A 13,244-nucleotide genomic window follows, 5' to 3' on the forward strand; every position below is an offset into this window, starting at 1 on the left:
CAAACCCCGGCGCCCAGGCCGTACCTCAGATCCATGGAATTAGAATCAGGAGGAACAGAACTCGAGACCTCAGCATTTCTGAAAGCTCCTGGCGACTTCGGGGCTGAGGACCCCAGTCTTGGAAGCAGCTGTCCTCCTTACTCCTCGCGCCTGGCAGTGTGGTGTACAGGGCGTGCACTGGGACAGGACCACAGGCCTCCAGGTCATCTTGCTCCCAAACGCCCATGCAGCTACTGGTCTGTATGCTTTTCCTGCTCCCTCCGTGAATCTGATGAGGGTGCGTCCCTCCCCCTTCTGCAACTCGTCTGCAGAAGAATATTCTCAGGGTACTTTTCCTGTTAAGTGAGGAATCCTGTTCCCCGGCCCTCCCAACCCACTGCTCCCACACAGCACAGACCTCAGGAATGGGAATAGAAATGACTGACTTTAATTGAGCTGCGATGAAATGAGCCTCTTTTGGAGGCCAGGTGGGGGTGGGGAAGCCCTGCAGCAGCTAGGGCACACTCCTTCAGGCACCGCTGAAGCAGACGGCTCAGAGAAGCCACTGGAAAGGTGGAGGGAGGGGGCGGTGGGACTCCCAGCTTCCCCTGAGTGGGTGAAAGTGGCTTCTAGACAGCACAGAGCACCAGCCCCAGGCAGGTATGGGATAGGCCTCCATGCCTCGCAGCAGCCCCATGACCACAGGATGGCCCCATCCCTTCTTGGTCCTCTTCTTCCTCCTGCCCCATAGGGGGTAGAGGTCCCTGAGCACATACAGCCCAGCCGTTGCCCGAGCTGGGTCAGACAGCCAAGCAGGAACTTAGAACCCAGTGACGCTCCCGGCTCAGCCTCAGAAGGCTCCCACTCTGCCTGCCATCTGTCCTCCAGGCTGCGCCCCGGAAGGCACAGCAGCAGGATGAGGGACTGGCAAAGGTGGCTCCTGGCCAGGGCTGCAGACGGTGTCGTCAGCAGGATGGCCTTGCCGTGCCCACCTCTCACACCATCTTAACCTCCAGGGTTTGGGCCCGTGACAGGTTCTGGCGCTGGGCTTTGACCATGTGCAGGCGCCTCCCGTGCAGCGTGAACTGGGACCACGTGAACAGCTGCAGCAGGGCACAGGTGATGGGCACCAGCACCAGCAGGTAGAAGCAGCCCTGGCGGAGCGATGGGGCCTGCGCCGGGGGTGGGGCCGGGGGCTCTGGCCAGGGCTGGGCGCTCCCCACAGGGGCCAGCGGGGGCTGCTGGAAGAGATCGTGACCTAGGACAAGAGAGCATGCAGAAAGAACGAGGTCAGCCCTGGTCTCCTCCGAAGTCCACAGTGCGGCGCCACATCTCAAATGACACACGTGTACATCTAAACCACAATTCAACTCCTCTCCAAACGCACTTCTCTGCTCTTCCCTTCTCGGTCACCGGTACCACCGTCCACCCCAAAACCTCAAAGTCTTCCTGGATTCCTCACTTAACCTCACCACTCCCCAACAGCCAATTCTTCACCTCCCCCCAGTTCCAAAACACATCCTGTACCCGGACACCTTCTCCCGGCCCCCCTAGCACTGCTGCTGCGAGCTTCCACCGCCTCTGCCACAGCTCCCCACAACCCATTCTCCATACAGCAGTCAGGGTGATCTTGAAAAAACATAGATCATACCACGTCACCCCCCCTGCTTAAAACCCTCGCAAATAGTCTCCCTTCACACCGAGGATAAAATCCAAACCCTGCCCTGATTTACAGAGCCCTGTTACTTTCCCAGCCTCATCTCCTAACCACTCCTGATACCTTGGGCCTTTGCACTTGCCTCACCTTCTGTCTGGGATTCACCGAGGTCTTTCGAGACCAAATCCTTGCCCTTCAGTCCACATCCTGGGTGTCATCTTAGAGAGGCCTTCCTGGACCACACTAAGTAGCTTCTCAGTCACACTGTCCATTGTACCATCCTCTTACCACTACCTGCTACTTTCTCATTTCACTGTTTATTGCCAATCCCATCCCCCCCCCGACTAGAATAATAATTCCACGATGGCAAGGCCATTGTTGTCTCCCTTGAGGGACCGGGACCAACTCTTGGCAGAGAAAGTATTCGAAACACATTTGTTGAATGAATGAATGAACTATTGAAAGACTGGAAGAACTGGAACACTCAGTTCCTCTACCCATGTAGGGAGGGAGGAGTGGCCCAGGGATAGCCTCTATCGGCCAGCTGCCATCCTCTCTCCCTTACTGGACCCAGTTTGTCGGCTGGTGTGCTAGGTAACCTTTGACCCCGGGAGCCTCAAGAGCCCTGTGCCAGCTCCCAGAGCCCTCACCTGTATAGAAGCACAACAGCCAGGTGCCCAGCAGCGGGGCAAAGGTCTGGCCTGGCTTGGTCACCAGGGCCACCATGCCAAACAGAAGAGCTGAGGCCGCCTGCTTACGGTGGTTCAACACCAGGTCCTCGTCCACCAGATCTGTGACCACCAGCGTCAACAGCTTACATGTGCCCTCAGTGAAGACACGGTTGCTGCCAGCATAGAGAGAGAAGGGATGAGAATGAAGGGGTGGCACAGAGGCACAAGGGTGAGGGAGGGCAGCGTGTACCTGGCAATGAAGAGGCAGAGCAGGCCAGGGCGGTCAGGGCCAGCCAACAGCATGAGCAGGCTCAGGCCCAGCTTGAGCAGGAAGAGCCCCCGCACCACAGCATAGACGCCCCAACGCCGGCACAAGGGCAGGAAGTAGAGGTTGTTGAGGTGGGGAGCAACATAGGAGATGCCTGGGCAGAAAGAGTGCAGCCTTGTCAGGGGCCACTGCCACAGCGTCCACAATTGTCCGCAACTTGGGGGAGCCTGGGCAGCTCAGTCGGTTGAGCGACCGACTTCGGCTCCGGTCATAATCTCACAGCGCGTGGGTCTGAGCCCTGCATCAGGCTTTGCACTGACAGCACAGAACCTACTTCGGATTCTCTGTCTTCCTTGCTCTCCACCCCTCCCCTCTCAAGTACTCACTCTTTCTCTCAAAAATAAACATTAAAAACATTTTTTTTTAATTATCTACATCTTAACAACCAGTTGGCATTGACTGAACACTGGTGAGTGCCAGGCTCTGTGCTAAGAGCTTCACATCCTTTTCTTTAATCCCCACAACCCTTTAGGGTAAGTACTATATTATCCCTACTTTATAGGTAACAAAGGAGGCCCAAAGAGTTTAAATAAAACACACCCAAGCCTACACAGCAAAAAAGCAGAGAATAAGCAGAGTCAAGATGCACACCCAAGCCTGTTGGCCTGTAATCCTTGCTGTTAAATAGCTACCGTGGGTGGCACCCTGAGAACGGGCCCACCCCACTCACACCCACAACAGGCCCTGCCCCTTCCTCCCGAAATGGAGGCCTTGCAGCCCCACAGAGGCCTCTGCCCCTGCCAGCCAGGCCCCAGCGGGGGAGGGAGCTGTGTCTGCAGCTGGGGGAGGGGTTCTGGGGTGCAAGCTTCGGTCCCTCCTGCCTGCACAAGGCACCCACTCACCCAACAAGAAGGAGCCCGTGGACAGGGAGATGTGATCCGACAACAGATGCTCCAGGAAGAGGGGGAAGAAGTTGCTGTTGAAGTGGCAGTGAAATACCTGCAAGCCGACAGGGGCAGGGCGGAGGCCGCTGGGCCAGGCAGCAAGGGCAAGAGCAGACTCTGTCCCCGTGTCCCTTCACCTGGAGCATGCCAGAATCAAACCCCAAACCAAATTCCTATTGCTTATCTAATTTTGCTAAAAGGTAGAAGGAATGCTAAGATTCTTCGTGGAACGATTAAGATTTTTTTCTCTTTAATTGAAAATACTCGAATAAAACAAGCCTGACGATATGAACACCATCTGTGACTAAGTTGGGCTAGCCTCTACACCGCATGTTTTAGCTAGGGCACTCAGTGTTTGAAGACGACTGTCACAGAGTTCCCAAAAGGGCACCCCTTTATCATATCCTCCCTTTGCAGGTGAGGACACCCACGTCTGCCCCGACAGGCCTGCCCAAGATCACACAGGGCGTTAGAAGTTCTGATGGCACTGGGATCCAGGCCTCCCGACTACCCGACCTGTGTTCCCGCTATCCAATCACCCAGCGCTTCTCATACGAGGCCCAGAACTGCTTCCCCGGCTTTCAAGGAGCCTGTTCCCTCGAGTGAAGTGCAGCCTAGCCGTTGGGCAGACGACTGCTCCCATACCTGCACCAGATCCATGCCCACGAACCACAGGAAGTTCCGGTGGCGTGCCAGCTGCTGCAGGTACTGGCCCAAAGTGATGCTGGCTGCCTCCCTGCAGCCCGCAAAGAGCTCGTCTCCACATAGGCTACAGGGCAGAGGGGAGTCACCAATGGGCCACAGCCACCCGCCACCCCAGGCCAGCCACCCATCAGCCCGGGCCCTCAGTGTTGACCTCACACTCAAAAGAGTGCTGGCAGGAACCAGGATAGCTGGACCGGGCCACTCACCTGCCATCCGCAGCCAGGGCTGAGCACTCCGGCTCCCTGCCGGCCGCCTCAACCCGCCGCCTAAGCAGCCGTGTGGCCCCCACAAAGCCCAGCCCGGAGCCAGTGGCCAGTGCCACGCAGAAGGTGCGGAAGGAAGAGAAGTCTTCCTTGTTCCAGAAGGCATAGGAGGCAAAGACAGAGAGGGAGCCAGCCGCACTGAAGAGGGAGCAGTAGAAGTTGAGATGGGTACGGTCGTGGGCAGAGAGGGCCAGGTCAGCCAGCAAGGCATGATGGTGTAGGTCCACGAGAGTCAGGAAACCATCATAGAGACACAGGCACAGCAGGAACTGCAGGCCAGCTGGGGCCCAGGGCACCCAGAATGCCAGGAATGACACCGCCAGCAGTGGCCCGTGCCAGCCCAGGGCCCGCACCCGTGCCAGCACCACGGCCCTCGAGGAGAGCCCGGCACCCGACCTGCCAGAGAGAGGAGGAAAGTTGGGGGATGTTTTTACAGACTTGGCAAGCGCCAGGCCCCCACCCCCGCCCCTCTTCCCCTGGCCACCCAGGCCCCAGAGGAAGCACAGAGGCCCAGAGTATGGAACTCACACCAGGGTGGTCCCACTGAGCCCTGATTCAGGAAGCACAACTGTCCAGGGTGTACACGCTTTTGTCTGGTCCCTTGCCAAGCCTACCAGGGCTGATGGCCAAAGGGTGGTGGGACACCTATTTCTCAGGCTTGGGGCCAGTGGTGGGCCCAAGCAGGATGGGGTAAAGGAATCAGCCAGAAAGAACAGAGAGTGTTGGCTGTACAGCTCCCAGTTCTAAGGACCTGACAAGGGTGGGGTGGGGTAAACCTCTCCCCACGTGAGCAAGGCAACAATTAGTCAAGGCCACTCTCCCACACGGAGAGAGACTAACTGACCTTGGGAAGGGGGCCTGGTCAAAACCTGAAAATGGTCTCCCTTTTCTCTCCCACCCCGAACATGGGCACCCCTGGGCTGGAGCGGGGAGCAGGATGGCATAGGACCCGTTGTGAGCCATCCGCAGGGCACAAACCGAGGTTGGGAGCTGAGGAACTGCCGGTCACTCAACCAGCCGAAGAGGGGGTCATTGAGGCTGTTCCAGAGGAGAAACACCGTCTGTGGGCAGAGGGGAGATGGCGCAGGTGGGCTCCAAGCAGCCTCCTCTTCTCCAGAGTTTTCCCTACGCAGCCTGCTCACCACCTAAGACGAGCCCAGCTTTCCTGCCTGCAAACCTTTGCTCAGGTCAGTCCCCCTGCTAAAACCCACTCTATCAACCACAGCCCCCTCCAAGTCCCACCCATCCAGGGCAAATTTATCCAGCTGGTAAATTAACATTCATCAAAACTCCAGCTTTTCTTGTTGAATTGAGGTGGGCCACCTGGCCTGCCCCCAGCTCCAGACTAAGTGGGACCCAGCCCTGCAACCCGCCCCGGTTCCCACCCAGTGCCTGCTGACCTACCTCTCCAACCCAGAAGGCAGTCTTGTTGATCTTGTACACCGAGACAAAGGTGTCCACATAGTAAAGCAGGAACACATTGTGCAGAACGGAGATGAAGAGAGCCAGGGAGCCATAGACCACGGCCGTAGGCAGGTGCAGCATCCAAGCCTGGAGCCTGCCCAGCCCCATGGCTACCAGCTCAGCCTCAGCCCCAGGGGCACCGAGGAGCACTCACAGCCAAGGGCAGTCTGGCCATCCTTGTCCCTGGGGAAGAAGGAGCCTGTTAGCTGCAGGGATCAGAGCCAGCTCTGCTCCCAACCCCAGACCTCTGAGTCATTTAAAAACTCATTTCCCCTGGGAGAAAGTTTGTACATAAAAACCAAGCTGGGGAGTCATCAATGACTGTACAGCTGAAACGGTGCTGGGCTGGATACCACTGAGGGTAACCCAAGAAGACTGACAAAGGCATGGGAAAAGAAGTGCTGAGCCAGGTCACGTGCTAGGGAAGTATGCTCAGTATCTTCTTTCATCCGCACTATCTTGTCACACAGACCTTCACAATCTGGATGTGATAACTGTGGGCCTAGGCACCTCATAACCCTCAGGCAAGCTACTTGACCTAAGCTTCAGTTTCCCCTTCTGTAAAAGGGCAAAGGGGATGATCATGCCTACTCTGCAGGGGAAGGTAAGGGTCAAGTGAGGAACTCGTGGGAAGTGCTCAATAAATGGATGGTGGCAGTGTCATGATTATCTTTATAAAGTCCATACAAAATTTATAGCATGATTACAATGTTACAGAAGAGCAGCATCAAGCTCAGAGATGTTAAGTAGTTTGCCCAACGGTATACAGCAAAAAAGTAGGAGGTTTGAACCCTCACTTGTCTGGCTCGAAAGTGACCTTCCAAATCAGGTTCCTGTGCACTGCTGGGTAGAACAGAAAAAGTTGCCATGATGTCAGGTTCCACAGGTATAGAAGAGTGATAAGATCTGGTAAGAGTCCACACTTACTCATGCACTTTGATTCTGGATATGCTACCTCAGGGAACTAAGCCCAAAGGAGTATGTACAGAAACGTTCATGGTTCATGGCAACAACAGTAGTAAACAGCAAAAAGTTGGACACGGCCCAAGACCCAACAAAGGGACTGGCTCATTAAGGCCAATGCTTTCCAGAAATGGCAAGCACGTGGGCCACCTTGACACGCAGGAGAGAAACTCAAGAACATGTTACATGAAAAGAGAGAACAAAGCACAGCATGGTTGCCTGTCTTCCAACCAGGCTGATTATCCAGAGGCGGGAAGGACAGACTGGCCATGAGTGGGAAGGAAATAAAAGTCAGATTTTTACTGGAGCGGCCTTCTCACACTGGAATGAGCTTTCAAGCCACTTGGCACTTCATCAAGATTTTTGACTCAGGAGGTCTGGGGAGGAATCTGAGATTCTGCATTTCTAAAGGGCACCCAGGTGGCGTCAATGCTGCTGGGCCATGACCATACTTGGAGCATCGAGGCATTAAGTTTGGCCATCTCTTTTTTTAGATTCAAAGCTGCTGTTCTCTTTTCAGAATAACCCTGTGTGTGTCTGATCCCCCAGAAGGAAGCTATAGGACTTCTTTCTAACTCCCTGTTGCAAGTTAAATCATGTCCCCCCAAAAGATATGTTCAAGCCCTAAACCCCAGTACCTGTGTGACTTTATTTGGAAACAGGTTCTGTGGAGACGTAACCAAGATGAGATCAGAGTGAATTCGGTGGGCCCAAATGCAGTGATGGGTATCCTTACAAGGAGAGGAAGGAAATTTGGACACAGAGACAGAAACACACAGAAGAAAGACAGCCATGTGAAGGCAGAGGCAGAAACTGGAGTGATACAGGTACAAGCCAAGGAACGCAAAGGGCAGCAGGCAACCACAGGAGCTAAGAAGGAAAGATTCTTCCCTAGCACCTCTGGAGGGAGCATGACCAACCAGAGTTGTTACAGATGGTGAGAGAATAAATTTCAGTTGATTTAAGCCACAGAGTTCCGAAGTAATCTGTTACTGCAGCCCTCTGAAATTTACACATACCCTCAGGGGCCGTTCCTCTTAGAGCCCTTGTGACCCAAGCCTAAACTGGGCATGATCTACATATTGGTATAGACACACACACAGCTGAAACTTCTGCTTCCCATCATGGTCAGGCCCTGGAGAGCCAATTTCTGCTTCAGTCCCAACAGTAGTGACCCCCAGGACCTGTCCTTGCCCCATGACCCACTATGGCTCCCCCTCTATCCCCACCCTTCCCGGGTCTCTGCGGTCTGGCTTCTCCCTGCCTGTCTAACCTGGCCTCTCTTGAGTCTTCAAGTCACCCTCTCCTCTGGCCAGATCTTTGTCCTTGGTGGTACCCCTGCCAGAAGTGACCTCCCATCTCTGCATCCTTCAAGAGACCGCACCGTATCCAGACTTTCTCCAGTCCCTCACGAATGCCTCCTACCCAGACTCTCCTGCCTGCCTCCACTCCAACCCAACTGTCAGTTTTGGAGGGCAGGGCCTGTGTCTTTGCCATCTCCCTCGGTGGGCCGGACTCCACCACTCTCGGCTAGAGAAACAGGCGAGGAGGGAATAAGTAAGGAATCTCAGTGGGGCTTCTCAGGCTCAATGGAAAATGAGGGCAATTCATTCAAGAGATCCAACCTGGTGCTAGTCTCTGCCTAGTGGTGCGGAACAAGGGAAGGAAAGGCAGCTGGAAGACCAGCCATGTCTGTGAGACTATCTCCCGGGCTACAGTGGTCCTGCTTTGGTGCAAAGTGGAGATGGCCAGGTACCCTCTCGCTGGGGCTCTTGAGCCCCTTGAAGAAACATTTGTTGGGAAATGTTTTGTGTGGTTTTTTCCCCCCACAGCTTTCTTGAGGTATACTTGATACACAATGATCTGCATATATTCAAAGTGTACCGTCTGATCAGTTTAAACATGTTTGCACCTGTGAAACCACTACCACAACTGACCTCAGGAACATATCCATCACCCTAAAAGTGTCCATGGCACTTTCTAAGGAATACAGCAGAAAGAAAACACAATTGAGGGTCTCATAAGCTCTGACTCTACCATTTACTACCTGCAGGACCTGGAGCGATTTGCTTAAACTCGCTATGCCTGTTTCTTGATATCCAATGTGGTGCCAACTATTGTTTGCAGTCTAGGGGAAATTATTCCAAAGCCCTTAGCACATAAGTGTGGTGAACACTCAAACTTCAGAGATTACTGCTATTGAGCCTCTCAGGACCTTCTGAACCCCACACAAGGATGGGGTGAGTATTTAAGTAGGCTTCACACCCAGCGTGGAGCCCAGCACAGGCTTGAACTCACAACCCTGAGATCAAGACCTGAGCTGAGATCAAGAGTTGGACGTTCAACCAACTGGGCCACCCAGGTGCCCCAAGGATGGGGTATTAATTTAAAGGTGCTTTGGGGTTGTAAAGCACAGTATCTACCTCTGTTGCTATCCTTAACCCTGGTCACTTTCTCTGAAACCCCTCCCCCGCCCCCTCCACCCCACCCTACCTCCAAAGCCTTTGTCCAAAGGGAGTGAAGCCTCCCAGGCCCCTACCCAGATCTCCAGTGACCTGCCCTTGTTGCTAGAAGGTGAAGCCTGCAGGCAAGTTCCCAGTCTCCACCAGCTGGCTCCCTGCTATAAGGGGAGAAGAAAACATCAAGAGGGTGTTGAAGTGGGAGGGAAGGGTGTGACTTTTGCCACCAGAAGAGGCAGAGTTTAAATCCCAAAAGCACTTCCTACTAGTAATGTAACCTCAGGCAAGTCACTTAACCTGTCTGAGCCTTGGTTTCCTCACTTGTAGAATGTGAATAATAATATCCATCCTTTAAAGGAATGCAGTAAGGATTAAACTCATGTCCAGAAGCCCAGAGCACTGTTACATGGAAGATGTTCAGAAACTGGCTTTTCTTGGGCTCACTCATAAAAAATCGGAGTAGGAGCAGGGGAATATCCTGGTAATCCAGCCCCTTCTCATGGTAAGGGAATTTGGGAGAAAAGACAGAGCACACAAGGTAAGTCAAAAGAAGAGTCTAGGGGCACCGGGTGGCTCACTGGGTTAAGCGTCAGCCTCTTTAGTTCAGCTCAGGTCATGACCTCATGGTTCGTAAGACAGAGCCCCTTATCCTACCTGGGATTCTCTCTCTCTCTCTCTCAAAAGAAATAAACTTAAAAAAATAAAATAAAAGGTTAAGAGGAGGAGAGTCTACAAGTAGCAGGAATATATGCAAAATTCAGGAGTGCCAGACACAGGCCAAAGGTGGAAGCAAAGCAACCGGTCCAGAGGAGCCTCGGCCTAGAAGAGGGGTTGGGGAAGGAGCGTCAGGGGTCCCCCCAGCAGTTTCCCTTCCAGATTCTGCTCTTCCCTCAGGAAATACCTTCTCCTGCTCACCCTCCCCACCCTCAATACGCCCCAGCAGAGAACAACAGCCCTGCCTCTCCAGGGGAGGAACAGCCTGGAACCCACACCAGCTTAGTTGCATAACCCGGTGAAATATCCTGTAACCAACTCCACCCCTACCCTGGCACTGGCTGGAGAGCCTGGTGGAGGCCCCCAGAGCCTACCCCACCCCCATGCTAGTACGGCCCCGGTTATATGGCTCTGAGCCAGCCTCTCCTCCCGAGGCCCAGTCTTCTTATTTACAAAGTGGGGATGATAACGCCAGCCTCTCAGATGGCTGCAGGGCTGAGAAGCAAAAGGTATATAACACACCAAGCACAGAGCCTGGCACGTGCAAGATCAATACATAGCTCCTGTTATTTTTCTTCATATCTCTGATCTTTAAAGGTTTCAGTCAGCGTCCCCGTCTGTCAAATCCGTGATTGGTCTTTCTAGCACCCAACACTGACACCTCTTGCTGCCATCCCTCAAATTCTCTTTTAAATGCCACCTCCGCACCTTTGTTCATGCTGTTGCTTCCACCTAAAATACCCAAGATGTAACTACATATTATTTCTCAGGCATCTGGGTACGTCTGGCTTTTACATCCATCACAAGAAGCCTTACAACTCCTGTTACTATTCCCATCTCGTATGTGAAGAAACCAAGACTCTGAAGGTTAAATAACTGGCCCCAAATCACAAAGCTATTAGGTTTTGGAGCAAAGATTCAAAACAGGTGTTTTTGACTAGAAAATCTCAGCATTTCTCAAGTCACTGTGCCCAAACCCACCACCATCTTATCAAATACTGCTGATTCAAGGCCCAGTTCTGTGGCATGACCTTCCCGAGCCCACCTACTCAGGTGTTCTCTCCCCTTTCAGGTCCCTTGGCTTCTTTATCAGGATCCAAATACCTCCTGTACCCTCCCTCCAGCACCTAAACTGCTTGAGAGCAGGGCCAGGTCAGACCCGTTTTCTACTCCCTGCCTCCACAGGCTTCTCCAATTAAGACCTGCTGGGTCAATTTGCCCTTAACAGACCGATAAGGGCATCCCCAGGTCTAGGGAAGAGAGCAGCCATAGGAGTGCCACCCCCAAATACCACTATACCCCTCAGCTCTGCCTGGCTGTGGGAATCAGAAAAAGGCAACCTGGGGAGCAGTGATGCACCCTGCCGATAAAACCAGCAAAGCAACTGGTACACAAAGAGAAGTAGTGATAGCAAAAAGTAACATTTATTAATCTTGTACTGTGTGCTTAAAAAGCAGATACAGTATGGAAAGAGAGCTCAGAGCAAGGAGGTAGAAAGACACCAGATCAGGATGGGTTTTGTGGACTACACACAGGATTCTATCCTGAGGACAATGGGGTGGGGGACCCTGGGGGAAGTGCGATGACAGAACCAGATCTGTTTGGAAGGAATTCCCTGGCATAAAAACTCTCTCATCTTGACCTATGGGGCCTCTGGAAGAGAAAGAACTAGAAAGAATGGAAACCGGAGCAGCTCCCTGATTTCTGAATCTAAAGTGGGTAGGGGCCTGGTGGATTTGGTGGAGGAAACCAAGAATGCCAGACTGGGCCCCTAGAGTGAGGGGCATGGGGAGGCTGGGTGTTGATTCCCTTCAAAAGGACTAGTGACTGCAGGCAAAGCGGTTTAATGCTGAGGGAAAAGGCTACTCACAAGCATAATTTGGAGTTGGGAACCCTGAGTCAAGTCTGAACATTATTCACTACTAACTAGCTATCTGAGTTTATTTCTACGTCTGTGAAGCAGGAGAAAACAATCCCATTCGCTACCGGTCCTGGGGGGGGGGGTATCAAATGAAATTGAAAGGTATAACATCCTATGCAAATATTAGGTGTCCTTTTCTCAACAAGCAGCTGACCTCTGAATTGTCTGCTGCGTTTTCTGTTTCACAACCACTTTGCCTCCCTGCCCCGTCTCCCCAGAGCAGGGTCCAGCCCTAGCAGAAGGACCTCCCGGGGGAGGGGGGGGGAACACTCTCCATTCCAAATACTCATGGGCCTATTCTCTGACTCAGGCTGGAAATGAACTTTCACCTTACTGGGGAAGAGACCTTCCTCCTCTCCCTCCCCAACAGGTAACTACAGCAGCCACTTCACCCTAGGACCACCTGCCCCTCCCAAGCCACTGAGCAGTCGGGCTAACCCAGAAACTGGCACTGAAACATGTGGTTCTCCATCCCGTCTGTAAATTAAAATCACCTGAGGAGCTGCTTGATCTCGAGGCCCAAGCCTCACTCCTGACCAATTTAATCGGAATTTCCAGGGACGGGGCCCAGCATCAGTGTTTTTTTAAGGCTCCCCAAGTGGTTCTACTCTGGCAGCAAGGTTAAGGGCCATTATGTTAATGAAATGGATCCCAAACCTGATGTATCCCGCGACCTCAGTTCCCCCGCCCCCCAAGGGGGCCCTTCTGCAAAGATTCCACCCTCACCCCTTGGGCCCAAGCTTCTCCCACCCTGACCCTGGGGCTCTCCCATCCCATAACCTCATCACTTCAGGGACCCCCCGCAGACAGCTCCCTGGACTCTCAGAGCAGACAGCATTCCTGTCCCCCTCGGGTCCGTTCTTTGTGTGTGACCGGCCCCCAGTCCGGCCCGCTCCTGCCCCCGCGCCCGGGCCACGGGAGAACCCCTCACCGCAATCGTGGCAGGCGAAGCCTTATCCCGCGGCTGCCTGGAGCCAGGTGCGAGCCAGTGCGCCTGCGTGCTCCCCGCCGGCGGCTTCCCCAGCCTCTCCCTCCGCCCCCGCGCGGCGATTGGCTCCGTGCGGCTCCCGGGACCGCGCCCCGGCAGGTGCCCGCGCTCGAGGCTGCCGCCGCCATATTTGTCACGGGCGTTTGCCCTTAGGGACTGAAAAGAAAACGTGGACGCTGGCAGGAAGAGAGCAGTTGGCCTAGGTTTCTGACAGTTCACCCCTTCTCTTTCAGCTCTGTGAAAGCTTA

General features: G+C 53.8%; 1 protein-coding gene across 3 annotated transcripts; it reads right to left on the minus strand.

Annotated features, from left to right (window-relative positions):
• Positions 1 to 405: 405 nt before the first annotated feature.
• Positions 406 to 13,023, minus strand: MFSD13A (major facilitator superfamily domain containing 13A). 3 transcript variants are annotated; one of them, XM_039244010.1, is made up of 10 exons: positions 12,940 to 12,998; positions 9,454 to 9,534; positions 5,892 to 6,134; positions 5,466 to 5,548; positions 4,431 to 4,883; positions 4,165 to 4,288; positions 3,478 to 3,574; positions 2,558 to 2,729; positions 2,287 to 2,480; positions 406 to 1,237 (listed from the first exon to the last, which is right to left on the minus strand). In XM_039244010.1, the coding sequence occupies exons 3-10, from the start codon at positions 6,057 to 6,059 to the stop codon at positions 975 to 977; spliced, it is 1,554 nt and encodes a 517-aa protein (XP_039099941.1). In that variant the 5' UTR covers positions 6,060 to 6,134; positions 9,454 to 9,534; positions 12,940 to 12,998; the 3' UTR covers positions 406 to 974. The 3 variants fall into 3 exon arrangements, with proteins under 3 accessions (XP_039099941.1, XP_039099940.1, XP_039099943.1); XM_039244009.1 differs by lacking the exon at positions 9,454 to 9,534 and having other exon boundaries at positions 12,940 to 13,023; XM_039244012.1 differs by lacking the exons at positions 5,466 to 5,548; positions 9,454 to 9,534; positions 12,940 to 12,998 and having other exon boundaries at positions 5,892 to 5,955.
• Positions 13,024 to 13,244: the final 221 nt, after the last annotated feature.

This window comes from Hyaena hyaena, unplaced genomic scaffold, assembly GCF_003009895.1.
Source record: "Hyaena hyaena isolate Hyena2069 unplaced genomic scaffold, ASM300989v1 scaffold_233, whole genome shotgun sequence".
Lineage (NCBI taxonomy): Eukaryota > Metazoa > Chordata > Mammalia > Carnivora > Hyaenidae > Hyaena > Hyaena hyaena.

What these genes read in the sequence shown, in the direction of transcription:
- MFSD13A (XM_039244009.1), bottom strand. Translation starts at nt 6,059, where the DNA reads ATGGGGCTGGGCAGGCTCCAGGCTTGGATGCTGCACCTGCCTACGGCC. An exon ending in TGGGCATGGATCTGGTGCAG is followed by an intron (nt 3,575 to 4,164) that starts GTATGGGAGCAG and finishes GTCGGCTTGCAG; the next exon opens with GTATTTCACTGCCACTTCAA. An exon ending in GCTGTTGTGCTTCTATACAG is followed by an intron (nt 1,238 to 2,286) that starts GTGAGGGCTCTG and finishes CTCTTGTCCTAG; the next exon opens with GTCACGATCTCTTCCAGCAG.